Below are 26,048 nucleotides of genomic sequence, written 5' to 3'. Positions count from 1 at the left end.
GACTGCGATATTACCACCTACACTTAACGCCATTCAATGAAATGACATGATTCGCGACCTGGCAGGTATCAGCGCTGCTTCTCCAGGCACGGCCGACAGTGACACTATTGCGCAACACTGCTTCCACAACACACACCCTTACACCCTGCCGGGAACAAACACCCCCAGGCAGGGCCTTCCTTCCGTTTGCAGAGCGGCTCCGCCTCCCGCAGACTCCGCTCCGCTGCCAGCTGGGCCCGCTGCCGCCCGGCGCTGGGCAGACGTCACGGCGCCGCGCCTGCCCGCTGCTGCTGCCGCCGCTGCTGCCGCTGCCGCTGCCGCTGCCCGGGGGCAGCCCTGCCGCCCCCCACGTGTGGCGGAGCCGCCGCTCTGTGGCGGAGGCCCCGCTCTGTGGCGCAGCCATGTCGCGGCCCAGGAACGTCCCGCCGCGGCAGCACGGCGGGGGCGCAGCGGGCTCGGGCGCTCCCGCCGCGCCGGGCCGCGGCCGAGGCGGCAAAGGTCTGAGGGATATCCGCGTGGACGAGGAAGTGGAGATCGCGGTGAACCTCGCTCTGGAGCGGTTCCGCTACGGCGAGGACACGGGTGCGTGGGGCAGCGGCGGGCGGGGAGCCGGGCCCGCGGGCTCTCCCGGGCTGGAGCATCTCCCGGGGAGGCCGTGTCCCGCACGGGTGCCAGGGGCCAGCGCTGCCGCCAGTCCCGCTGTGAACGGGAAGAGTGCTGGATTTGGGGACCGATAAACTCGCGGCACCGAGGGCATACGTCAGGGATACTGCCTGTTGAGTTTTTATGTTCGGGTTTTTAGTTTCTAAATTATCTTTCCAGAGATGGAATTCCCATCTTCTTTCACTAGAACCGAAAGAGCGTTTGTTCACCGGCTCTGTCATTCTCTTGGACTGATATCGAAAAGTAAAGGGTAAGTTTGACTTTCACGTATTATTTTCTCTTTTTGGTGCAAATTATGGGATTTCGTTATCGGTGTTAAAACTGTCTGTACTTTTAGCTTATCCTGCAGTGTTTACGGGAATGGTACCAGAGGAGAAACTTCAGATATAAAAATAAGTGTCTCTGTGCTTTGCTTGATGTCTTGAGTTGAAAAAGTGCATGCCACACTAGTTTGCAGTGCAGTTTTGAGAACTTCATGTGCATAAAAAAGACTTCTCACAAAGATCCTTCCTTGTTTGTTTTTTTTTTTCCCCTGTGCTAATATGTTTTCAAAGGTTTTACATAGAGTCTTCTTCATTGACAGAAATGTAACTTAGAGTAGCATGTTGGAAAGAGTGCTTCTGTTGGGAAGCATAGAAGAGGGTTCAAGTATTACTAGCTGGCAGAGGGAGATCATCCTTCACTGCTACTCAGCACTGATTAGGCTACACAGGGAGTGTTGTGGCTGTCGGGTGCTGGGATCACCAGGAGGACAGAGGTCTAGACTGGAGAGAGTTCAGTGGAGGACCAGCAACCTGCTGAGTGGCATGGAGCATCTGCTGTATGCAGAAACGGACAGAGTACTAGGTCTTTTCAGCCTGGAGAAGACAAGGCTCAAGGAGGTCTCAACAGTGTATTTCAGTTCTTGAAATGAGGATGTATCAGAGGATTTAGAGAGGACAGAATCCTTTTTACCAGGAGCTGCTGGAGGTGGCTGTGCCTCTCCTCACAGAGGCTGTCTTTGCCAGCACCTGTGTACCTGCACCAGTCTTCCACTCCTGCCAAGGACAGGCCACTGGGCTCTTAGTGTGGCCTTCTGTTCTTACCCTGAGAAGTTGTTTTGAAAGTATTAATATGTTGGTTATAGCCCAGGCACAGGTTGGTTCAGTTTCAAATATATTTACAAAAATTCTTTGCGTTTTGGTGTCAAGAGTCACATTTTTATACACAGGGTGATGAGGGGAAACAGCCCAAGCTTTAGACTAGTTTTTCCTAGAATAATTAAACGTTACACAAAGATCCATTTTCACACAGCCCAAGAGTTCTAACTCTTGAGGCTCAAGGGATGCCAAGGAAAGATAAGGGGTCCATTGATCCTGTAAGTAGATCAGTGATATGGTAAATGTTTTGGCTCCATTTCTACATAACAAATCCTTGATAATGAACATCCTGATACCTGATATGTTTTACTGGATTGTGTTAAGGCTTGGAATGCCACTAGCAGGGAGTTTTTTTGTCTGTTCTGCCTATTTGTTGTTTTTGAACTTAAAAATCTTTCCAGTTAGTCTGAAAGTCAGTTTGGTGTCATAACTCTCAGTATTGTTTGATAAAATGATTGGTAGTATTGATAGGCTGTATTTTGGGAGACAAATGCAGTGATAACTGGGACATGGTTATCCCATGTCCGCAGTGGGATATTCTGCACTACCTTGCATGAATAGAAGGTGCTTTTGATGGTGACTGTTGTGAATGTTGCATTATGCTACTTAGGACATTATTTGGAGGATTCTAATTTTGCAATTGTATTTGAAAACAAGGTGAAAGTCATCTTAAAAGAGTTCTTGTCAAAGATCATTACATAGAGGTAGCTAGTATGTTTATTCCTGAAATGCCTTTTTTTTTTCCTTTCTCCCAGAAAAGGAGCAAATCGATACCTAACTGTAAGAAAAAAGGATGGATCAGAACTAAAACGTGCAGTAATGACTTGTGCCTTAACTCCTGGTACAAAACGCGCTGTTCATACTTTAATTCAGAATTTTCCTGTCACACATAAAGAAAGAACAGAACTTCTGCCAAAGACAGAACGAGGGAATGCCTATGCTGTTGAATCTGGTATGTTCGGTGTATCTTGTGATAAGGACTTGTCAATCAGCAAGAGTACTTGAAAAAGCAATTCACAATCCAACCCCAAAGAAACACCTCTTATTTTCTATCTCTTCTTCTGTCCTAACTGAAACTCTTCTTTCCAAACAAACCTAATAAGTTTTTTGACTTTTAATTCTTAATATAGGGTATTTTAAAACCAGTGTCATAAGGTGCTCAGGCGGTCATGTCACCCACATTGCAATGTTTTCCCTGTATCAAGTTAATTTTGATTCTTTGAGCCAATTTCAGCCAGAATTTTTTTTTTTAATTTTTTTTTTTAAAAAAACCAGTTGTGAAATAATGGACTCCTGCAAGTTCCATGGAGTAAGATTAAAGAGACAAGTGTTACCATCACTCTGTGTAAGAAAACCCTTACGTGATAATGAGACTGGCTGTTGTGCCTTTAGGAATCCATGTCCTTGATAAAATAAGGAGTTCATATTTTGTTTTGTCATCTAAAATAGGTTCAGTGTCTAAGACCTATTATGTAAACTCAAACTATTATATAAACTTCTTGATTTCTAATGTATATAAAGTTCTCTGGAAGACAAACTTCTGATATAAGATGTTTAAAAAACAATGCTTTTAACATGACTGTTGCCTTAACAGTTATGTTTATGAAAATTTTGTTGTGTTTCTGTGTATAAAGCTGGGTGTAGTGAACAGAGAGCATAGCAGTGTGCCTTGTTTAAATGGATATTTATTATTCATTGTGTTTGTGCTTTTAAGTGCTTGCTTTGCTAGTTTTCTTTCTCAGTTGTTTAATTTGTTTAATAGGATTGTTTAGTGGACAGAGGGAAACTATAATAAAAGTACAGAAAAGCAATTTCTTGTGGATGTAGAGTACAAATGAATGGTGTAAAATTTATCTTTATTTTTTTATAATGGTCTATAGCTCTTTTAATTTGTTTGTGTCTGTCTTGGTAAAACAATGTCATTTAATATATGAATCTGTTAATTGAATGAAATAATTGCATTATGTTTATATAATTGCATTAAAATTGCATTTATAGTGACCTTCTCGTTCTTCTGAAAATAATTATTAAGGAATTGCAGAGTAGCATTTAATGTACTGGTGTTGAAGTAGCATCCTTAGAAGACTACAGGGTTTTAGCTACTTATACATTGCTTTCTGATACATCACACCGCTGTGTGGCTCCAGGGCTCTCAGTACATCATGTTTCAATTAGTATTTGTTAAGACAAATCTTACAGACTAGGCTACTAGGTTGTGTAAGACTGACTGAAAGGAGTTCTTAAAAGATCAATAAGGATGTGGAAGAAGGCATATGAATCACAGTAAAATTGTCTTTTTGTTGGAGAACACACTTTTCAGTTTGGACTGACTTAAATGTTTAACTCTGTGGTGGATTTTTCTAGGGAAACTCTTGAGATGAAAATGTGTAAACAGATACAAAGGCCAAAGCTTTTTTTCTCTGATTTAGTTTATATTTCTCTTTAAGGTTTTCATACCTTTTTTTTAACACGAGCATTGTGCTGTGATAACTCAGTTCTGCTCAAAATTTCTATGAAAGTAAAAACATCCTTTGAACTGTATTTATTTCAAGCACCATAATAGGATGTGTGAAAATCACTTTTAAATATGTCATGGGTTTCTCACTTTATCAACAGGGATGCTAATAAAATCAGGAGTGTTCATTTTTAAGTACAATTTTAACCAGTGTTTTGGTGACCTTCCTTTATAATTTATTGGCTTCTTTCCACAGAAAACAAAGAAGTGAACAAGACAAGTGGACGACTTAGTGATGGTATCCCCCAGGTTCCAGTGAAAAGAGGGCAATCAGAGTTTGATTCCTTCAGGCAATCACTCCCAGTTTTTGAAAAACAGGAAGAAATTGTTAAAATAATAAAGGACCATAAAGTTGTTTTGATTGTAGGAGAGACTGGATCAGGAAAAACTACTCAAGTACGTTTCTTAAATGAAATAAAAAACATAACAGTATTTATACCAAACAATATTTGATGTCAAATCTGTAATAAGGAAGTTTTTTTTTTTCTATTTTTAAGGCTTTTGTTTTCCTATGTAGTTCAAAGTGTAGTGTTCCAGTTAACTTTTTGCTTTTGCAATACTAAACCAGCAGATACATATTAAAATTTATTACTATTTAGAAAAATAAATTATTCTGCACAATTATATGATGGATATCAGTTTTTCATTAAAATCATAGAATATTGAAGGGAAAGCAGCTACGGTTTTGTATACCCCTTTACTTCTAAACCTAGTTCCTAGTAACTAGAGTATTAGTGTGTTACAATGAAAGATTATCTTAAGGTTTTTTACAGTAATTTTCCTGAAGCAGGAGAAAAAAGCTGCAACTTCTGTTTAGGTGGTTGGGTGTTTTTGTTGTTGTATTTTGTTAGAAAGAGACTAAACTTAATAGCTGAAACTGATTTTTGTGGCCTTTTTAGCCACTTCAGGTACATTGGCAATGATGATCTTATTGTGAATCATTTTGCAATATGTGTGATACTGAGGTGTAGTTACTTGTTTCATTGTGATAAAAAAGTTACGAGCCCATCAAACTAAAAAGTAAAATTAAACCACTTCTTTACAGATCCCCCAGTTTATTCTTGATGACTGTCAAAAAAATGGAACTCCCTGCCGTATATTTTGCACTCAGCCAAGACGTTTGGCAGCACTTGCTGTGGCTGAAAGAGTGGCAGCAGAAAGAAAAGAAAAGATTGGCCAGACAATTGGTTATCAGATCCGATTAGAAAGCAGGTACTGATGGCATTTCTTAAAGTCAGTTGATCTAGTGTTGGTGTTCTGTGTTTTTAGTTATGCGATTATTTAAACTATAATGTATTTGGGATGCAACCCAGTAAAATATCACTGTGTAAAAAATGTAAGTAGGATGTGTAATTATGGGTAATGAATGTTTAAGAGTTGAAAAGGATGTTTTTTCTCCTGTATTTTGCAGTTTCATGCAGTGAGTTGTTCTATAGAACTGAAGTGCTTTCTCTTGCTACAGAGTATGTGTGTGGATATTCTTGTCCTTTATGCTTTTAATATAGATGAATACAAAAGTTCTGCAAGCTTTAAAAATAGGTAGGAAGACCAGCATGCTGTGACAAAAGCCATGTAGGGAGAGTTGATTGGACACAGAAAGAGGAAATCAACAAAATTGGAAAGTAAACAATGCTGTTTAGTATTACCAGTCCACTTTGGGTTAAATTTACTCTGTTCTGTCTTTAAAGCAAAAGCAGAAATTCTAGATGACCTGATGAGTTTGCTCCTAAAGTAGGGCAGGGGTGGGTGGAAGTCTGAAGATTGTGTGTGATTTCTAAAATCTTTGAATTGTGTAAATAGTGGGATTTTCAGGAATGGGCAGCAGTTGGAACACAAGTGAGAAGAAGGTGGCAAAAGGTGTGTCTGGTTATCTTGCTTATATGCATAAAGATAATACATTTCTAATGAAAATGAATGCACTTGAACAGCAAAACCAAGTTAAAGAATTTTGATATGCATACCAAAGATCACACAGCTATTAACCAATTAGAAGAGCAAGTAAAGGTGAATTGCAAGTAAGGTGAATGAATATGGTGTGGAAGAATTATGCTGAATGAAGAAAAACAAAGTATAGGTCAGATGAAAGAATTGCTGGAAGTAGTAGAGGAGAGCCAGCATTCGCTTGACAAAGAGTAAAAGGGAGGGATGGCAATGTTTCCAACTTGTCAGAAGGGTTGGATGGAAGTGTTTGTAGTAACACAGAAATCTATTTTTTTATCTTTTAGTGTCTGTTAGACAGTAATAGTGATTTCTGGAAGGCTGATGAAAAAGACAGAAGAGTAGAGATTAAAAAAGTAAAGCACTTCCATCTGGTATGTGTTCGGTGAATTCCAACATGTATGAGTATTTTTGAAGTGAAGAAAGAGTTCCAGACTTTAAATACAGACATATGTATGTGTGTTCCTTTGTATAGTACTCTGCAGTTTTTTCTGGAAGCTTTCAGTACTTCAGGTGTCAGTGTTGGAGGAAGTAATTGCTGTTACTACTTGCACAGCTAGCACTGCCACAGGTAGTAGGTAGTTTTAAAGAGTTTTAGGTTCAGCTGATTTCTTTGAGATTCAGTCAAGTATAGTGTATTGTGTTTGTATGGCAATGTTTTGATAGTGAGGGGGGTGGTTTTTGTGAGAAGAAGCTTCCCACATGTCTGATAAAGCCTCTGCCAGTTGAGAGGTTGTTAGAGAGACCACCTCTAGCCAAGGCTGAGCCCATTGGTAACAGTGAGCATGACTCTGGAACAACATATTTGATAAGAAAATCTGTGCAGCAGTACAAAGAGAGGATTGCCAGTATTTGAGAGGAATAGTTCTGCAGACCCCAAGGTGCCAAAGAAGGGGCAGGAGGCGCTGCAGGTGCCGAGGCAGAGATTCTCCGGCAGCCTGTGTTGAAGACCATGGTGAGGGAGGATGTTACCCTGTTGGTCCGAGTCAAGATCAGAAGCCAATTTTATTGAGTATACAAGGGTTATATAGGGTTTAACTTGTATGGCACTTATATAGGGTTCTATATTTGGGAACAATTTCCCATTGGTTACACACTCTTCATGACATTAGTTACCTGGTAATCATTACAAAGTTTCACAGCATGTCTCTTGGTCACTCCTACCCCAGGGAGTAGTTCTCTGTGTCTGTCTCTGCCATGGTTTCTGTTTGATTAGGCCTAAGACACTAGGCTCCTTTATCAGTTCCATTGTACCTCTGTTTTATTCCCCTTACTTCCCCCTTCCCCTTCAACCAAAAATATCCTCTTAAGTGACTTGTCTATTAATTTCTGCAGGCACTGTAAAATATAAGGACTAACTCTTAACTGCATAATATAATGCCTAATACATATAAGCTTATTTTAATTAGATTTCTTACCTATCCACTGAATCTTGGGTCTCCCTGATGTTGACTTAGCCAATCAAGTCTGTCATCTACTTGCAGTTTGTTTACACCCTCTTTGAGGGCTTGAATGCTTGTGTAGATTGAGAGAGAGTGGTTGCATAAGTTCATACAACACATTCTATCAAACTCATCACATCCATGTCCTTGTGCTAAAAGCAAGAAGTCTATTGCTGCTCTGTTTTGCAAAGTAGCGTGTAGAATAGAATAAAATCAACATCAGTTAAAAGTCCTGTTAATGCTAAGGGCATAGAATTACTTTGTTTAGGTAGTCAGCAACCTAATCTATTAAGTAATCCTAAAGTTTTTCCCCGCTGCTACAGCAGGGGTAAAAGACAATTCTGCCCATCGCTGTCCAAAAGACCAAAAATCAAACTGGTCATCACAATTATTGTCAAAAGCATGTAAGGTTCTTAGTTCTAGAGGGGTATTTATGTTGACATATCATGGATGTGGTTGGGGTTAAAAGGGATAATCTCCCAAGGCTACATGGTCCTCCTTTGATATTCAATGGGATGGCAGGCCAAGCCCTATCCCCACAAATTAAAAATACCCCAGGAGGCAAAAGTAATGGAGCATTGGTAGAGTGAGGAACGATAGTGGATGTATAATTAATTAACACCAAGCACTCGCATTTTCCTTCGCAGGGTGATGAGGGGAAACATCCCAAACTTTGGACTGATTTTTCCTAGAATAATTAAACCTTACACAAAGATCCATTTTCACCCAGCCCAGGATTTCTAACCCTTGAGACTCAAAGGATGCCAAGGAAAGATAAGGGGTCCATTGGTGCCAGGCTTTCACATGATTGATGTTTTTCAACATTATACCTGCATGAGTCAGGCAAGGCCAGTTTTCTGAGGGCAGAGCGACAAGGCATCTTGGAAAAGGATTGTCAGGCGATGCAGTGCCCAAACACAAGGTATCCTGTCCTGAAATATTTGCTAAGGTTATCCAAACATTTGGTTTTGGTTAACAGACCATGTCTGAGCACTAGAAACAATTCCCAGTAAATAATACAACATTTGGGAAGTCATTGTTTATCCTTATTTTCAGTAGCTACAAGGAACTACTGTTCCACCCAAACTGGATTTTCTGTTTTCCAGGTTATTTTTAAAGTGACATGCACTTCAGTGACCCCCATTAAAAATCTGATTGAATCCTAAACCCCCGGTGAGAGAGAACATCCCTCCCCATAGTACCTTTGGCAATGATAACACAAGTGGTTTGATTGAGGTGAGGTGTCCCTGGGGACCTGTGATCTGTATCAAGTGGTGGCTTTGATAGCTCTGACTGCTTCCCCCGGTGCCTGAAAGCACCTGTGTCATTTCAGCAAGTGACCATTGTGGGGCCATTGGGCTTTAGAGATAGCTGTAAAGTCAGCCCATGTGTGTCTATGAGGCAACAAGTGTTATCTTTTGTCTTTTTAATGTCAGGATACTATGGCATGTGAGGCATGGTTCAAATATAGGTTGTACTCAGGGTATTTGGGGTGTTCCAGTGGTCCCAAATCTTCCTGTTCAGTTATGTCTGTGAAAGGTGTGCTCGTGGTTTGGGGAAGTAAAATTAATTGATCTATTCAAGGTCCATGGGGCATGCTGCAAGGGGTGGTCGAGGTGTCCAAGCCATGATCATTATCTCATTGTTGGAGTCAGACCCTGTAACCCCGGGAGAACAAACAGTCCCCAGAGAGGTCGATGACTGACCTAAAGGCAGTGCATGCATACAACTGCCCTGGTGGTCCGAAAATTCCTGTGAGGAGCAAATGAAGAGATCAATCAAGTAATGTTACTGATGGAGGTTGCCAGATCCAGTCCTGCGCTCCCTGCTGTGGCAGGTTGTAAGTGGGTGATGGGCTGGTGAAGGCTGCTTGTGGTGGCCAGGCTGAGGCTTGCTGTGGTCCGCTCTGAGGCATCGGCTGAGGTATTTGTATCCTGTGCATGGGCTTCAGTTCCCCAATATCGGGTGCCCTTCAAAATCATACTTGGAATGACACGGATTAGCAAAATGCCTTCCCTTAGGGCACTGAGGGCAAATACCGGGAGCTTTGGATCTTACCTCCCCCTTTTTCCATTTTTGCATCCAAAATGGCATAGTGAGTTGGGGTTAATAATAAATTCACCAGTCCCTTTAAATCATGAGGGGTCATCAGCTGAGTTGACAACATAGACTGTAAAAGATGAGCAAAATAGAGAGACCCCAGCCCTTTATCAGTTCCATTATGGTCTCTGGTTTATTCCCCATATTACCTGTAGCCCATGGAGGTCCACACTGGAGCAGTCCGCCTGCAGCCTGTGGAGGACCCCAATACCACAGCAGGTGGTGCTTGCCCATAGGAGATTGTGACTCTGTGGGAAGCCAGTGCTGGAACAGGCTCCTAACAAGACATGTGGCCCCACAGAGAGCAGAGTTTTCACTTGAGCAGTTTTGCTGGTGGAACTTGTGAACCCATGGGGGCCCCATGCTGGAGCAATCTGTTTCTGAAGGACTGCAGCACATGGGAGGGACCTACACAGGAGCAGTTTGTGAAGAGTGTAAGAAATCCCCCCCATAAGGAGGAAGGAGCAGCAGAGACAAGATGTGAATTGACCACAGCCTCCGCTCCGTGTCCCTTTATGCACTGAGGGGCAGGAATTAGAGAAAATTGGAAGTTAAACCTGGGAAGAAGGGCAGGGTGGGGGGAGGTGTTGTAATGTTTGATTCTATTTCTCGTTATCCTATTTGGATTTAATTTGTAATACTCTAAACCAAGTTGCACAAGTCAAGTCTGTTTTCCCTATGATGGTAACTGGTGAGTGATCGCTCCCTGTCTTTAACCTTGACCCATGAGCCTTTTATTGAATTCCATCTCCCCTGTCCAGCTGCAGAGGAGAGGGATAGAGCAAGCCTGTGTGGGTGCCTGGTGTTCAGCCAAGGTCAACCTACCACATGTAGACAAAGACTGTATCTGAAGTTATTCTGAAGAATTGTGACCTGTTTCTTCAAGGCAGTCCACACTAAATTTTCCAGTAAACTAATAGGAAATGGTGAGGTTCTCAAGATTCTGTTTTCCTTGCTTATTAATTTAGAAAAAATTAATCTCTTATTTTTTATTAATCCCTTGTCTGAAGTTTTGGAGCATCAGCTCTAAGAATCCTTAGGAGCTCTTAGGGAACAGGTATAGTTTATAAACAAATAGTATGTGTGAGCTCTTTTTGGTGACAGAACTGTGATTCCACTTCTGGTGAGCAGCTGTTCAATCACTAATTTTCAGTAAATAGTGGAAAGCTAGCAGCATTTAAATGGTGAAAAAAGCTGAGGCATGTTTGTTCACTGTTCTCTAGGGTTTCTCCGAGGACACTGGTAACCTTTTGCACTAATGGCATACTGCTTCGCACACTGATGGCAGGAGACAGCACCCTATCAACCGTGACACATGTAATTGTGGTAAGGATATTGTATTTCCTGTGAGATAGAGCAGTAGATATTGTTTCTTAATTGGAAGATGAGACTCTAGTTTTCCGTATTAATTTGATGGAAATTTAAGTTGTTTTTGTTAAGTTAGAATCTGAATTAACTTTAAAGAGTTACTGATTTTTTTATTGTAATGTGCATATTTTTCTGGGGTTTGTTGCTTGTTTTTTGTTTCTTTTTTTCTTGTAAAAGCATCTTATGTTAGGTTTGTGTCAACAGTTAATTTTGGAATTGTGATGCGATTGTGGAGGCCAGAGGTCAAAATTTTTCTCAATTTCCTCTGTTAGCAGAAAAGCTTAAGGAAGGCTTATGTAGATAGATGGTTCAGTGTGAGTATGTCAGAATTTCTGTTTTCATGTACTTGATTTTGCAGTACCAATTTTTCAGTCCCTTTGTTTGCGCAATATTTTCGACATGTAGTCTTAATTTCCAGCAAATTATTTGTGTTCATTTATGATTATGTGAACTTCCTATTGTGGAGTTTGGTAAGTCAATGAAACCAGAATGTTTACTGTAATTTCTCCATTGCTGAAAACAGAAAAAAACAAGGTAATTTTAGGTGCCTGTCTGTTTACCAAGGAGGAAAAAAAGCACAAGAATGGTTTGTGCATTTTTCACTCCAGCCTGCAGATCTTGTTGATTCATACATTCAGGATATAAAACTAAACAGAAGATAGACAAAGATGATTAATTAGACATGTGCCTTAATGATAAGCTTTGTGCATGATTTAATGGATCTAAAAAATCTACCTTTTTTTTTTCTCATTATGTGGTATCATGCAGTTCTTTTAATTCTTATCAGTTGTGAAGGGGAATTTTATTGACATAAGATTTGTCAGATTTGCAGTTTGTGGTATTATCTTGAAAATGAGTTTCAATTGGAAGAATTTCTTTCATACACTCTTTTTGATCTCTGAAATTAAGATTTATGCATTACAGTGCAGTCTGCATTACAGGTTATGCATTACAGTGCAGTCTGCTCTGATATCTTTATAAAACTTTTTGAAGTATTTTTGACTCCTGGATAATTTAAAAAAAAAACCCCTTCTTAAGCTAAACTTAAACATTTTAATACCTCTGTAATGTACCACCAAGTTACATGTTTTAATTTAAAAAAAAATCATATGTGTGAAAAGTTATGGGCTTGTATCTGTGATGCTTACATGTTCTTTTTTGATTTTCTTTTCTTTCATACAGGATGAAGTACATGAGAGGGATAGGTTCAGTGACTTCTTGCTAATAAAACTGAGAGATGTGTTGCAAAGCCAAGCTAATTTAAAACTAATTATTTCTAGTGCTGCTCTAGATGCAGATCTCTTTATTAGGTATTTTGGATGCTGTCCAGTAATACACAGTAAGTACCTAAGTAAACTCTTAAATCTCGTATACCTGCCCTGAGATTCATAGACCTTCACTGAACTGTACCAAATCATTCTGAGATAAGTACAGTGACCGTCACTGAAAGTGCTTGTTCTTTGTTTACTTGAGGTTGTTACTTCTTAACTATTTGCATCCACCTCAAAGGGAACTGTTTTTATCAGATGTTCTGTAAATGCAGGGATGTCCTGGCCCCCATTCATGTTCAATTCAAGGAGGAAAAGGTTCTTAAACTGCTGGTCTGCATATAGATACAGGCCTTAGGATTTACAAGAATGTGATATCTATTAGTATATTCCATTAGAAGCTAGTTCTAGCTTCAGAGATTGCTAGTAGTTAGTGGATAAAACTCAGATGACTGTATTTATTAATTTCAGAAACACAATCTTAGGCAAATTGGGATTTATGTTTTAATCACATGATTCTTTTCTTCATTTAGAATTTTCTACAAAAGTCATTGGTTAATTTTAGGGGATGTTCATGAGAAAGAGTTATTTTTTCTTATTTACATAAAAGTGTTCATTTCTGGTTTTCCGTTTTGAATTGTTGCCTAGGAAAATAAGGCTTGCAGCTTATTGCAGGCATTAATCTGGAAATTACACATGATTTTAATATCTGAAAATTTTTTTGGAGGAGAAAAACCTCATCATAATTTTTATGTGGCTTTCCAGTTTACTTTTTTTGAAGCTTCTTATCATTTTGGATCAATAGATTTATCTTGGACATTCTGACTACTATCTCTTTCTTCAGTTTGCTGCAGTGGTTATACTGTTACCAAAGATTGGACTTCACAGGATAAACACAACTGAAAAGATGCTTTCTCCAAGTTTGCTAATTTAAGTATTAAGAAAAAAGGGTTTAGATACTTTGTCAGTTAATATAATGAGAAAGGTTTGATTCTTCAGCAGTTTAGCTGACACAATCCTGACCACAGAAACCAACATTTTTTAGCTGTGGGTTTCTGTAGAGCACAGAGTTTGTGGTTAGTGTTAGAGGACTTCCTCCATGACAGCTTCTAAAAAAATGTGAATTGTAGCTTGTTCTTTCTGAAGGAGAGAAAAGTCCTAAGTGATACAAACTTGGTGGTAAGTATCTGCTAAGGAACCAAAAATAGATATTAATCCTTCCTGTGTAAAAATATAATTTAATATGCATAAATAAGGTCTGGAAAACAGTAATGTTAAAAGAGAAATCAGGCTAAGTTCTTAGGAGAAAAAGACCATGGGAAGTAAGTCAATAAAAAAAGCCAAAATTTGCTGCACTAATTGAGGACAAAGATTGAACTGTCCATCTCCTAATATACTTCTCATGAAAGGAGGTAGTTGAATACAGACAATGGCAATCTGCTCGTGGGATTTTGCACTAAAACTGTCTTAATTGCTCTTATATTAAGCAATTCAGGTGGCTGACACAGTGAATTTTGTCTTGTACACTGAAACAAAAGTGACTATTCTCATTTGATAAAATTGCAGTAAATAACTGTCAGTCTTATATCTCTTGCTTAATGGAATTGAAGAGGTTAATGAAAAACAAGGTATTCATCTGGAATTTCCTTTTAGATTTTTTTTTGTGGCCCAGTTGCTTAAGGAAAATAAACTCAAGTGAAAATACACTTGCAGGACTTTCCAAGGAATTTAATAATTCATTAAATCAGGCCCTAATCATGTTTAAATCACTTTCCTGTCTATAATAACTGCTTTTAAGAACTAATGTTCTTAAAGTGAAGCTTGGGAATATCTAATCTTCTGTGAATTATTTCTGCTTTTAGTCCAAGGAAGACCTTTTGAAGTCAAAGAGATGTTTTTGGAGGACATCTTACGAAGTACTGGGTATACAAACAAAGAGATGGTAAAGTACAAAAAAGAGAAGCAGCAAGGTTGGTAGACTTGTTAACTGTTATGGCTTGACAATAAGTCTCATTGATTGAACAACAAATAAGATGATTCTCTATCAAAATTCTAAAGTCGTATTGTTAAATGAGACATGATTAGATGACAGCAAGTATCTTTAAAACTCTGTTTACGTTGTTGATGTAAACTGTGATTGAAAAAAATATTTTTACTTTCAGCAGTTACATTCTTTCAGTTAGTAAATGTTACATTTTTCCTAATGATGAAGTAGAATTACTTACATGTGGGGGCTTTGCCCTTGTGAAAATTAGGGAAACATAAGATACAATATGCTGACATTTAGGTGCAAATTTAAGTGCAGCCGTTAGAGAAAGCAGGATTTTGTACACCTTGCACAGAAGTGGTTTCTGCTATCAACATTTTTAAGTGCGTTCTTCAGACATGGATGCATTCAACATATTTAGGTCAAGGAGCGGTAACACACTTGAACCAAATGCAAGGGGTTCTTTTCAATTACCTTGAAAAGAACCCCCTGGTTTTTTTACTTAATTGATTAAGTATTTGGGTATATTGATCACAATATTTGAGAAGTTTTGGAAGTATTCGGCTGAGAGTAAATGATCCTTAATGACTATTAATAAAAATAAAAAAGGCCAACCCCAAAGCTATAACATACAATCCTAACTACACATTTTTCATGGTGCTCAGCTCTGATCACTGTGGGTAGAAAAGCTCAGTTGAGGCACTGATGGCTTCTACTGTTTCTTTTACCTGTATACAAAAATTAGTTGTTTCATGCAAGAGTTGTATCACTGCTCTTTGGCATTTCACTTTTGGAGAAAGATCTGGATTGAGAATTCTGTAGAAATTACTTAGGAAGCTCGTTTGAATGCAGCAAGTTGCAGGCTTAATGGGTTAAGCAACCAAGGGGTATTTCTTACATTGTTCTTATAGCAGATGTTTGCAGTGGTGCAGTTTGGATGCCCTTAATCATAGAATTTGTTTTGGACTGGTAACAATGTTCTAGATTAAATAAGAGATCAAATACTTTTAACTTCTTAGCTATTAGATATAGCTATTTTTTTAAAACTGAAATTTATGGATAATTAGGATGACTAAAACTTTCCATGGAAATTCTTTATGCATTGTAGAAGAAAAACAGCAAAACACACTTACTGAGTGGTGTTCTGGTCAAGAAAGTAGTAGTAAGCTGGAATCTGAGAGACCAAGATCTGTCCCAAGGGCAACTGAAGAGGGTAGTTTGTTGGGTGATGATGGTGACACAGTATTTAATCAACTGGTAAGTTTTTCCTTTTGTTGGGAGATGTGTTTAAATCTGCTTTAAAAACTGTTTTCCAAACATACTACTCCTGTAGAATATCTTGAAGGATATTAACATATTTTATAGATAATTTTTTTTTAATTATCATTAATTACTCTAGCTGAAATTTGCTTTTTACTAACAATGTACACAACTTTTCTTCAGCTTAAATGGCTGAATTGCCATTTCTTAAATACTTGCATATGATACAAAAAATTCTTTAACTGCTACCTTAATGCTGGATTTCTGATTGTTACTTGGAAAAGTAACTTCAGTTTCTTCATGTGTAATATATGAGAATAGAGATAAGGTTTGGAAGACATCCATCTTTCAGGATTGCTTTTTCTCTTCAGACTGAAAAGGATGCGAATTGTCTTGAACTATGGTTAATAAAAGAAATGGATTCTTGTCTTTCTGACATCTGGTTGCATAAAGATATTGATGCCTTTGCTCAGGTGTTCCATCTTATTTTAACTGAAAATGTCAGTGGTAAGTCTTACCATCTTATTACATAAGAAAAAAAATAATAACAAAATTACTTGAATTTCTGTGATTGCTTTAGCTCCAGATTTAAAGATTTTTAGGTTTGAATTCTGATGTCTATTGGAAAACTAAATAGAATTAGCAGAATGAATGAATTGTTTAGTTATTTTTTTGTTTGTACTTCTTTTGAAGTGTTAACAGAGAGTGTGTCTAAAGTAGTGTTAAATTCACAAGAACTGAGTTGTGGGAAGAAGTCAGAAAACAAATTCCCTCTGGCATGGATGTTCAAAGTTATATAAACCACATTTATACCACATTTAGGTGAAAAAGTAATTATGTTTTTATTTGGTTTGCTGGTTTATTTCTTTGTTTATCTATTTATTTATTTGTAATTCTCAGTTGATTACAGGCACAGTGAAACCAGTGCGACTGCACTAATGATTGCTTCTGGGAGAGGCTTTTTGAGTCAAGTAGAGCAGCTGATCAGTATGGGAGCAAATATCCACTGCAGATCATCTAATGGCTGGTAAAAACAAAACATAGGTTTATTTGTCAATATACAAATGAGAAAGAAATTTCTATAACATTTAAATTGATTGCTAACTTAACAGACTACTGTAAGCCGTAGTAAATTTTGACATTTGAAATATTTTCTAGCTTCTGTTCATCACATATTCTGGAAATTATAAATTGAATTCTTAATTCTGTGTCTTAGGCTGCGTGACTTTTGAAGTGAGAAGTTTAAAAAAGATTTCTGTGTGCTCTTTCAGGATGGCTGTGGACTGGGCTAAGCGCTTTGGACAGACAGAGATTGTTGACCTGTTGGAATCCTACAGGTAAGCTACAACTACTTTGCAGAAACAGTTGAAGGGAAATGTTGGAGGAAAATTTGCACTGTGTCTTCTAATTGGAACAGTTTTTAGCTTTTTATGCCTTTAAATCTGACCTAAATAGCCGGATTTATTTGAGACCAGGAATGTTTCAAAAATATGCTCTTTTAAAAAAAAGTATTCAGTGTATTTTAGTGATTATGTTTGTGCAAATCCTAGGATAAATATAGTTAGAATCATGTAGACTTCTTTCATATTATTGTTTTTTATCATTTTGGTGTGGGCATTGCTATCATGATTATACATGTAGGCAGGATGTGAGTATAGTGACTTACATAAATAGACAGAAATACCAATTCTACCATGTACAATTTTAATTTCAGATGCTTATTTAGGAAACAAATCCGTTGTGGTTTTATCTATACATTGTTTTCTATACATAGTAGCCATATTAAAGAAACTTAATAGAAGCAACATTCACACTAGGTAATTTGGGAATTGGTTTGTGATTAACTTAACAGTTATAGTTCAGTAGTTTTGTAGGGACCAATATTTTTAGAACAGGTTTTAGTGTTGTTTCTGTTTGCATAGTAGCTGCTTATGGGAGGAAGATATTTGGGAAATACATTTATTTTAAATGCTTCTTATTTAACAGATAAACAGATAGTTTATCTTATAGTCTTTATACTTTGAGTTCTGACACTTTGCTTATGGCTGTGTTTCAATAAAGAGTGAGAAAATTAAAGTTATGCTAAAAATTGAAGTTTCATGCTTTGCTGGATTACACTTATTTCAGTGAAGAGTAATAGTATTTTGCTGGTGCTCTTCTGCTACATTTTAAAATAAAAATTTCAAAGGAGTAGTCTTGTTAGTGTTGATCTAAGTTTAGTTGGTGGCTGAATGACGTGAAACAAACAGCCTTGACTCTGGTCTGTGCATTTGTCTATCTTAGTGCTTCAGCGGGTTTTGGAAATCTGGATGAAAGTTCCCTGGTTCGAACAAGTGGTAGTGACCTTAGTGCAGAGGACAGAGAACTGTTGACAGCTTATCATCACAGTTTTGATGATGAAAAAGTGGATTTGGACCTCATTATGCACTTACTTTATAACATCTGTAATAGTTGTGACACTGGTAAGTAAAAATGCAGACTCCCAGTAAATTACTGTATATTCAGCCTTTGATGAATCCTGCCCTTCTTTTGGAAACACTAAATAGGTAAAACCTTCCAAATGCTAGTCTGTACAGTACCAATACATATTTTAAGTGAATTTTCCTGCTTAACTCTGCAAACCTGCTGCTTTTTCAGGAGCAATTTTAATATTTCTTCCTGGATATGATGAGATAGTTAGCCTGAGGGACCGTATTCTTTTTGATGACAGGAGATTTGCTGACAACGCTCACAGGTAAAGCTTCTAGTTCCTATGGTTGAGGTTTTCATTGTGTCTTTTAAAAATACTTAAATGTGCTCTTTGTCTTGCATTAGATACCAGGTTTTCATGCTTCATTCAAATATGCAAACTTTGGATCAGAAGAAAGTGCTTAAAAGTCCACCTCCTGGTGTGCGCAAAATAGTAAGTCCTAGATGATTTTGTCAGATATTATATTAGTATCTTTTGTCTTTGCTTTTAACTATAGTTTTGGTTGCTTCTTGTTTCATTTGCAGATTCTTTCTACAAACATAGCAGAAACCAGCATAACAGTCAATGATGTTGTATTTGTTATTGATTCAGGCAAGGTGAAAGAGGTATGATTGGTTAAAACTTTCTGTGACAAGTAAACTTACTATATTCTATTCTATTATTGTTATTCTATAGTATCTATATTATATAATATATATAGTATATATATTATATATAGCTTATATATATATTTATAGTGTAATTATATAATAATAGAGTACTATTTTTTATAGTAGGCTGAGAGGGAGTGCATTTAACAAAGATCACTGAAAAGTTTTGATATTTGTTTTATGACAAGTACTGTAAATAATTAGCTGTTAATGAACCTTCTAAAAAGTATTGTTGATTGCAATGTTGATATATCTCTTTTTTTAAAATTCACCGTTTCTGTTTCTTTTTTCAAATATGTTTAAAATATGCATCTGTTTAGACTGCCATCTTCCCAAGACTTAAAAGAGCTCTGGGAGTTCCCTTTGTCCTACTGTTGTGTCAAGTCCAAATCAAATCCATTAGATTTTTAAGTATTGCTTCCTATGTGTTGCATGCCCATTCCCAAGTTATGTGTTAAGGAATGGAGAGATAATATAATGCGGTAGTTTAAGACCTATATGTCTTTGAAAATGAACTTGGGTTTCATAGGGGAGATACATGCCAAATTTCTAAAGTTCCTGTGGTAATGCAATATTTCTGTAACTTTGCATCCAGTGGAAGAAAATAAGGATGTAATTTCCAAGTGAGACAAAGAATAAAACTTTAATCAATACAATCACATATTTTTCCCTCATTTGTGATAATTCAAAATACAGTCCATATCTTTCATTGATCCAAAATTACTTACGGACTAGAAAGGAAACTTCAATTTAGGAAATGGTAGCACCAAGATAATGCAAAACAGGTATTATAAATTAAATTGAAAGGAAGCACTTCAGAGCATACTTTTGTGCCAGAAGCTGCTGGCGTTAAAATTTTTTTTTTCTATTTTTAAAATAACTTCTGTTAAAAGCTTACTAATAATTTTTGTGTCACGTATCATGTTTAATCATGGTTTTATGTTCCTTGCTCTGCTTCTATAGAAGTCTTTTGATGCACTGAGTTGTGTTACGATGCTAAAAATGGTGTGGATTTCAAAAGCCAGTGCTATCCAGAGAAAAGGCAGGTAATAAATGCTTCATACTGATTTTTATTTTTCAGATATCCACCGTCCTGTATGTTAACTCAAGAGTAAAGTACAAATCTATAGCAGCCACACTGGCTTATGTTTCTAGCCCAGCCCAGTATAGTGTTGAACAGTGACTAATGCTTCTTTGCAGTAAATTTAGAATCAACATGTATTTTCTTGGCAAAATTTCCCAAGACATTGAGAAGTGGCACTTAAGAATATCCCAGAACTTATGTTAGGTCTAGGTTGTTTGTTCCCCCAGGAACTTATTTCCTCTTTCTGCCCTGTAGCACCAGCAGCCGCAGTAACTTGTCTGTGGGCTAAGGACTGCCTACTTCTAGTTTTTAATTGATATCCTGATATCCCTTCTTTAGAAGTGATACTGAGCAGAGATTCCTTATTGACCATCTCCAAACTATTCATGACTTAATAGGCCATGATCATACTCTTCCCAGTGCAGTGAGTGAGGGCTGAGAAGTTATGCCTGTAGATAGCAGCAAATGCCTGTTTGGAGACATGTTGTCATTATACTCCAGATTTTTGAGCATGAGTTCTGAGCATTTGCAGTCACTGTTCCTTCATTAACGTGTTGTCTGGTCTTCATTCTACCATTTACATCTTAAACGTCTAACTGGGGAATGTGAAGAAGAAATAAAGTGTGCAGCTTAGATTCCTTATGGCACAAGTTGCCTGAGATTTGGATTGATCTCAAGTTAGCAAAAAAATTATGTCACTTTTTTAGATAGGTCTTACTTTTTCCCACCAGATTTTTCAGTGTAGGGTTGAAATTATAATTTTTAAAAATATTTTTTATAATAAAGTGATACAAATTTCCCTACTGTCAAAAACAATTAATATATTGGAAAACTCTTTTAATTCATATGAGGGACTTTCTCTTAACAATAAAACTACCATTCTCGTAGACCTTCTTCTGCATTTGCATTCTCAGTTTGTGTGGGTTGTTCTTTGTTTGGTTGGGTTTTTTTTAAAAACATAAATTCTAATTTTCACAGTTTCCCACATTTTATTTTCCAGGGCTGGGCGCTGTCGGCCTGGAGTCTGTTTTCGTCTCTTCAGTAGGCTCCGATTTGAGAATATGTTGGAGTTTCAGACTCCAGAACTTTTAAGAATGCCACTTCAGGTGCGTGCTTACCTAGAAGTTACAACTTTTAAAAAATGTATTGTTGTCAGACCATTCTAATAACTCGAAAAAGGTGTATAGGCATTTTCTCTTTCCCAAACTTTAATAATGTTTTTCTTCTTTTTAACTTGCAGGAGCTTTGTTTACACACAAAACTTCTGGCTCCAATTAATTGTTCAGTTGTTGACTTTCTTATGAAAGCTCCTGATCCTCCACCAGCTTTAATTGTGAAAAATGCTCTACAAATGCTCAAGGTCAGCAGAGGATTACATTTAGATGGGAATTGTGTTTAGTTAGTATTTGTGGTGTGGTAACATGTCTTACTGACTTAATTGTACTGAAAGTCTTGTTCACTTACTTAAGGATGCTTTGAATTTTTGTTTGTTTTCGTTTTTGTGTTTGTGTGTGTGTGTGTGTATGTATTTTTCCATGTTAAGGGAAGGGACTATTGTAAAATCTCATCTTGAACTGAAACTAGTTTGACTTGATTCTTTAGGGTTTGGGAGTGAATCTAGGTAATATCCAATATTGGTTGGACATTTCTACTTTCATTGTAAATTAATTTTGCCCCCTTCCCGTTCTTCCCCTTGTCCCTACATCCCCACCTTTTTTCATACAGACTATAGATGCCATGGACCCTTGGGAAGATCTCACTGAACTTGGTTATCATCTCACTGAATTGCCAGTGGAGCCACACCTTGGTAAAATGGTGCTGTGCGCCGTTGTTTTGAAGTGCCTGGATCCTGTCCTTACCATTGCCTGTGCTCTTGCCTACCGAGACCCTTTTGTGCTGCCCACGCTGGCCTCTCAAAAGCGTGCAGCCATGCTGTGTAGGAAGCGTTTTACTGCGGGAACCTTCAGCGACCACATGGTGCTTCTCAGGGCTTTCCAGGTATCCTTTCAGAACGAGGACTGTTCCCTCATCAGAGTAAATGGCCCACCAACCAAGCTGGATGTGGAATGGTAGACCATGGCTTTCCTGTATATTGGACCCACAGATTTTTTTAGGGACACATTTTATCTGACGTTTTCGAACCTGGTTAAATTTTGTAAGTTCCAGCAAGATGCCACTTTATATCCTATTACGTGGGTAACTTAAAATAGCAGTCTCGACATAGTGATCTCTATAATAACATAATGAACTTTAAATAGCATAATTATCATTATGTTTTGGTTAGGGAACAAGGAAAGAAACGAAAACAGTAGTTAAATTAAAAAAATCAGGTTTGATACATTTGCTTTGATTTATTTTATTGACCTAAATGTAATTTTTAAAAATATTCATTTTTAAATTTCAGATATTTAAATTAATAGGCAAATGTTAAAAAATTATTCTTTAAAGGGGTGGCAGAAGGCACGCAGTGATGGCTGGGAAAGAGCCTTCTGTGAAAAGAACTTCCTGTCTCAAGCCACTATGCAAATCATCATAGGAATGAGAACACAGTTGCTTGGCCAGCTTAGAGCCTCAGGTAAGTAGGCTGGAAAAAGTTTTAAGATAATTCTAGAGTTAAGTGTATACAGATTGTAAGGACATAGTGTTCACTTGTAATTTTCCTTCCTTAAGTTGAAAAAGACGAGTACATGTTCATGTACTGGCGTGGGGGAGATGCTAGGGTGAGAAAATGTGGCTGGGTAACAGCTGGCATAACTGAAAGCAACCTGATTGTTCAAGATCCTGCTGTCTTGCAGTGTGAGACAAGTTTTCTTGTTTTTTTTGTGTTCTAGTAAATATTTTCCTAAGGAAGTTGTTGAAAGGAGTTCAGACCCTAGGTTCCAGGGCTGAATCAGTTAATTTCAGCGCAAGCTGGATGTCCCTGGAGAGTGTCCTGGATAAAGAAATCCCTTTATCCCTTACTGTCGGTGTGCCCGATCTTCATGTGGCCTCTCATGCTCTTCTTGATCCAATGGCAGTTTATGGTCTGGAGTCTTCCACTGTCTCAGTGTGGGCAGCCCATTCATTAGCTGCTCTTAAATTCCAGCTTGGGGCAGTCGAAATTCTCATTCTTTATCCGACGGTAGCTGTTAATTTCCCCTGCTTAGCCGTTCATGCTAACAAACAGTTCACCTACACTGTATTTAAAGTTCACCCACACTAGGTTTTGAGTAGGGTCCACTCAAAGTGGACCACATACACCAAGTAGGTCCACTTAAAACTGCTAAGTTATAAGCAAATTGCAGTTTAAATCACACAATTTCTAATATTCTGTTAAGTAAAGAAGTGTTGTGAAAAGTAATTCTATTCTACATAAGTATGACATCTCTTACCAGGAATAATTTCAGTGTAAGAGTTTCTTTGTGGTGCTGTTAATGTTGGTCATTGTGAAAAATGCAACTAATTTGTAGTTTATTTCCTTTTTTTTTTTTCCCAAATTCCTTTTGAGAAGCAAAAAAGTAGATCTTAAATACAAGCAAATGTAACACAGTTTTGACCTCTTTCTTTCTTCAGATTTTATTAGAGCCAGAGGAGGAGCTGATATTAGAGATGTTAATGCTAACTCTGAAAACTGGGCTGTAGTTAAAGCTGCCTTAGTGGCCGGGATGTATCCCAATCTTGTGCACGTAGACAGAGGGAGCCTGGTTTTAAGTGCATCAAAGGAGAAGAAAGTGCGATTTCATCCTACCTCTGTTCTTAGTCAACCTCAGTATAAAAAGGTAAAGCCACTTCAAACCTAAAATATTTTTTCCGGCAGGTGATAGAATGAAAAATTTGAGTTGGTTTATTTTTCCACTATTTCAGTTACCTCTACTACGTGGAACAAGACAAAATAGTAAAAAGAAAAAGCTAGTTGTAAAAGTATTTTGAAGACATAACAATCTCTGCTCATTGTTATGAGAAAAAAATTCTGCTCTGAAACTGATATTTCTTTAGATGCTCTTTTAAAGCAAAATATTTTGTTTCAAGGTGATAGGATAACTTGTAAGTCTGGTTGAATATACTTGCACTGTTTTTGTTCTTGTGTATGTAAATACTTACACATTTATTTCTACATACATAAAGTAAGAAGTAAGTTAAATTTTATATTAATTACACATAAATTATAAAATAGCCTAGTCTTATTTGCTTCTGCACAGATTCCCCCAGTGAATGGTCAAGCTGCAGCTGTTCAAGCACTTCCTACAGACTGGCTGATATATGATGAAATGACGAGAGCTCACAGGATAGCAAACATCAGGTGCTGTTCTGTTGTAACACCTGTCACTGTGGCTCTCTTCTGTGGACCAGCTAGGTTACCAAGTAATGCTTTACAGGCATCTTCATCCTGTCAAGGTATACTGAAGTCTGGATTTGGAATGTTTGCATTGGTATTGTACTAGTATGTGATTTGGAAAACTTATTTTTCAGGTCTATTTTCTACATATTTTGGCTGATTCTTAAAATGATAGAGTATATATGTATTTTTTTTTCTACAGCCTACTTTATTTGATACTTCAAACCAGATGATTGAAACTGAATAATGTAGTTAACATGGCAAATAATCATATTGCTTCCAGTTGAAAGATACATTTTAAAGATAATTTTCTACTGATAACCTTTAATGTCAATTAGCCATATTATTAGCTAAAAGTAATAGAGAATTTTTTAGAATTTTCTTTTTTTCATATGTAAATGGAGTACTGTAAGAATAGAAGCAAAACTAATCTATCTATTGTCAGTCCTGTAGAAATACTCGTTTGAATTGAAGTAAGAGTCCAAGCTGCATTTCCTGACTTGCTCCAAAACTGTTACCCTTAAAATAGTGTTACTGCTGATTGAATTATACTTTGAAAAAGAAAAATGAATCCTTAATAGCCATGTGCATTTATTATTTTTTTCTCTTAATGGGACTTTAAATATGGTGTTGTACTAAGATATAAAGCATAGAGCAAAGTGTAATTTTACAAACAACTTCAGGCAGAAGTTTGATAATGGCTTGTTATTGAAGAAGGTACATGAAGGAGACAGATCACATCTGTATAGGTGTTTATGTAGTAGGGCCCTTAAGAGGTCTGGGAACTTGTTCTCCTGACTGAAGCAAAGACCTTCACTGGGGTGCATATGCAGAAATGAAAAAGTGTGTTTACAAATGTTTACATTTTAAGTGAAAATTTAGAAGGAAAATTAGTTTATTGCTGGCAACACAGTAATGTTCAAGATTTTTTGTTTTAAGTAATACAGGAATGTTAACACAGCTTTTATACCTTATTCAGGAGACAGGGTATCCAGTGATAGCAGTGACAGTGAAGTGGAGGACCGAAAAGCTTCTAATGTATCACTGCTGAAGCTAGATGAATGGCTCCACCTTACACTGGACTCTGAAGTATGTAATCTGTCACTTCCATGCTTGTTTGTGTAGGAGAATATTTATGCCATAGTACCCTAAAAAGATTCCTAAAACAGTTGGATAACCAAAAATTAACTGTAACAATGGCTGTTGTGATCCCTTCAGATGTCTCCGTTTTACACAAAAACATACTAAATGAGTTAACCTTGATTTCATGAGTTCAGTAAGAAATAAGAAAAACATACAAACAGGGACTCAATCTCCTTTTGCCCAGGCTTGTGTGAGTTCATATATTCAACATCCAAGTTTTAGGGCTCCCTATGGGTTGTAACAGCCCATAACTCTTAAATCTGTGAGCAAAAAGGAGGAAAGAATTAGTTACCTAGTCAACTGCAGGAGTGCTCATTCTTCTTCCTCTGTCATGGTGTGACTGTCCCACATATCACACTGGGAAGCAGGAAAGCCTCAGCGGTCAGCTGCTGTTGGATCTGCTTCAGAAGCACTTTTGATAAGCTGATGTTTTGTGATTTCCAGCTTGGCAGTTAGATCCATTTCCTTAAGTTACCACATTCTAAAGAAACTGCTAGACAAAAGAAAGTGGCTGCAGGGAACAGCAAGCACTGTTGTGGTGGTAGTGACTGCATAATGGCCCTTCTGCTCTTTGTGGTCCCCTGTATTGCCCAGCACACAAGACCTTAGCCTGAGCTGGGTTAGCCAAAATTTGAGCAGGAGCTGAGAGAACAGTAAAAATGGCATATTGTGTTATTTCCTTATCTGAGGGGATGAATAAAGTTGC

At 37.6% G+C, this 26,048-nt stretch overlaps 1 protein-coding gene across 1 annotated transcript in view; it reads left to right on the top strand.

Moving 5' to 3' along the window:
* The first annotated feature begins 401 nt into the window (after positions 1–401).
* The window catches only part of LOC107216433 (3'-5' RNA helicase YTHDC2-like), a 31,882-nt gene continuing 6,235 nt past the window's right edge, over positions 402–26,048 (top strand). The window contains exons 1-24 of the mRNA XM_015653590.2: positions 402–582; positions 823–913; positions 2,558–2,754; positions 4,514–4,713; positions 5,363–5,529; positions 11,021–11,123; positions 12,348–12,504; positions 14,296–14,403; positions 15,529–15,677; positions 16,052–16,187; positions 16,581–16,707; positions 16,952–17,017; positions 17,964–18,142; positions 18,318–18,414; positions 18,495–18,582; positions 18,675–18,755; positions 19,764–19,846; positions 20,885–20,990; positions 21,125–21,244; positions 21,610–21,882; positions 22,333–22,459; positions 23,437–23,642; positions 24,063–24,258; positions 25,179–25,288. Coding sequence (XP_015509076.1) covers positions 402–582; positions 823–913; positions 2,558–2,754; positions 4,514–4,713; positions 5,363–5,529; positions 11,021–11,123; positions 12,348–12,504; positions 14,296–14,403; positions 15,529–15,677; positions 16,052–16,187; positions 16,581–16,707; positions 16,952–17,017; positions 17,964–18,142; positions 18,318–18,414; positions 18,495–18,582; positions 18,675–18,755; positions 19,764–19,846; positions 20,885–20,990; positions 21,125–21,244; positions 21,610–21,882; positions 22,333–22,459; positions 23,437–23,642; positions 24,063–24,258; positions 25,179–25,288 — 3,348 coding nt within the window. The remainder of the gene's footprint in view (positions 583–822; positions 914–2,557; positions 2,755–4,513; positions 4,714–5,362; positions 5,530–11,020; positions 11,124–12,347; positions 12,505–14,295; positions 14,404–15,528; positions 15,678–16,051; positions 16,188–16,580; positions 16,708–16,951; positions 17,018–17,963; positions 18,143–18,317; positions 18,415–18,494; positions 18,583–18,674; positions 18,756–19,763; positions 19,847–20,884; positions 20,991–21,124; positions 21,245–21,609; positions 21,883–22,332; positions 22,460–23,436; positions 23,643–24,062; positions 24,259–25,178; positions 25,289–26,048) is intronic.

This window comes from Parus major, chromosome Z, assembly GCF_001522545.3.
Source record: "Parus major isolate Abel chromosome Z, Parus_major1.1, whole genome shotgun sequence".
Taxonomy (NCBI): domain Eukaryota; kingdom Metazoa; phylum Chordata; class Aves; order Passeriformes; family Paridae; genus Parus; species Parus major.
Note: the sequence above shows the minus strand (reverse complement) of the source record. Positions and strands in the feature narration are given on the sequence as shown.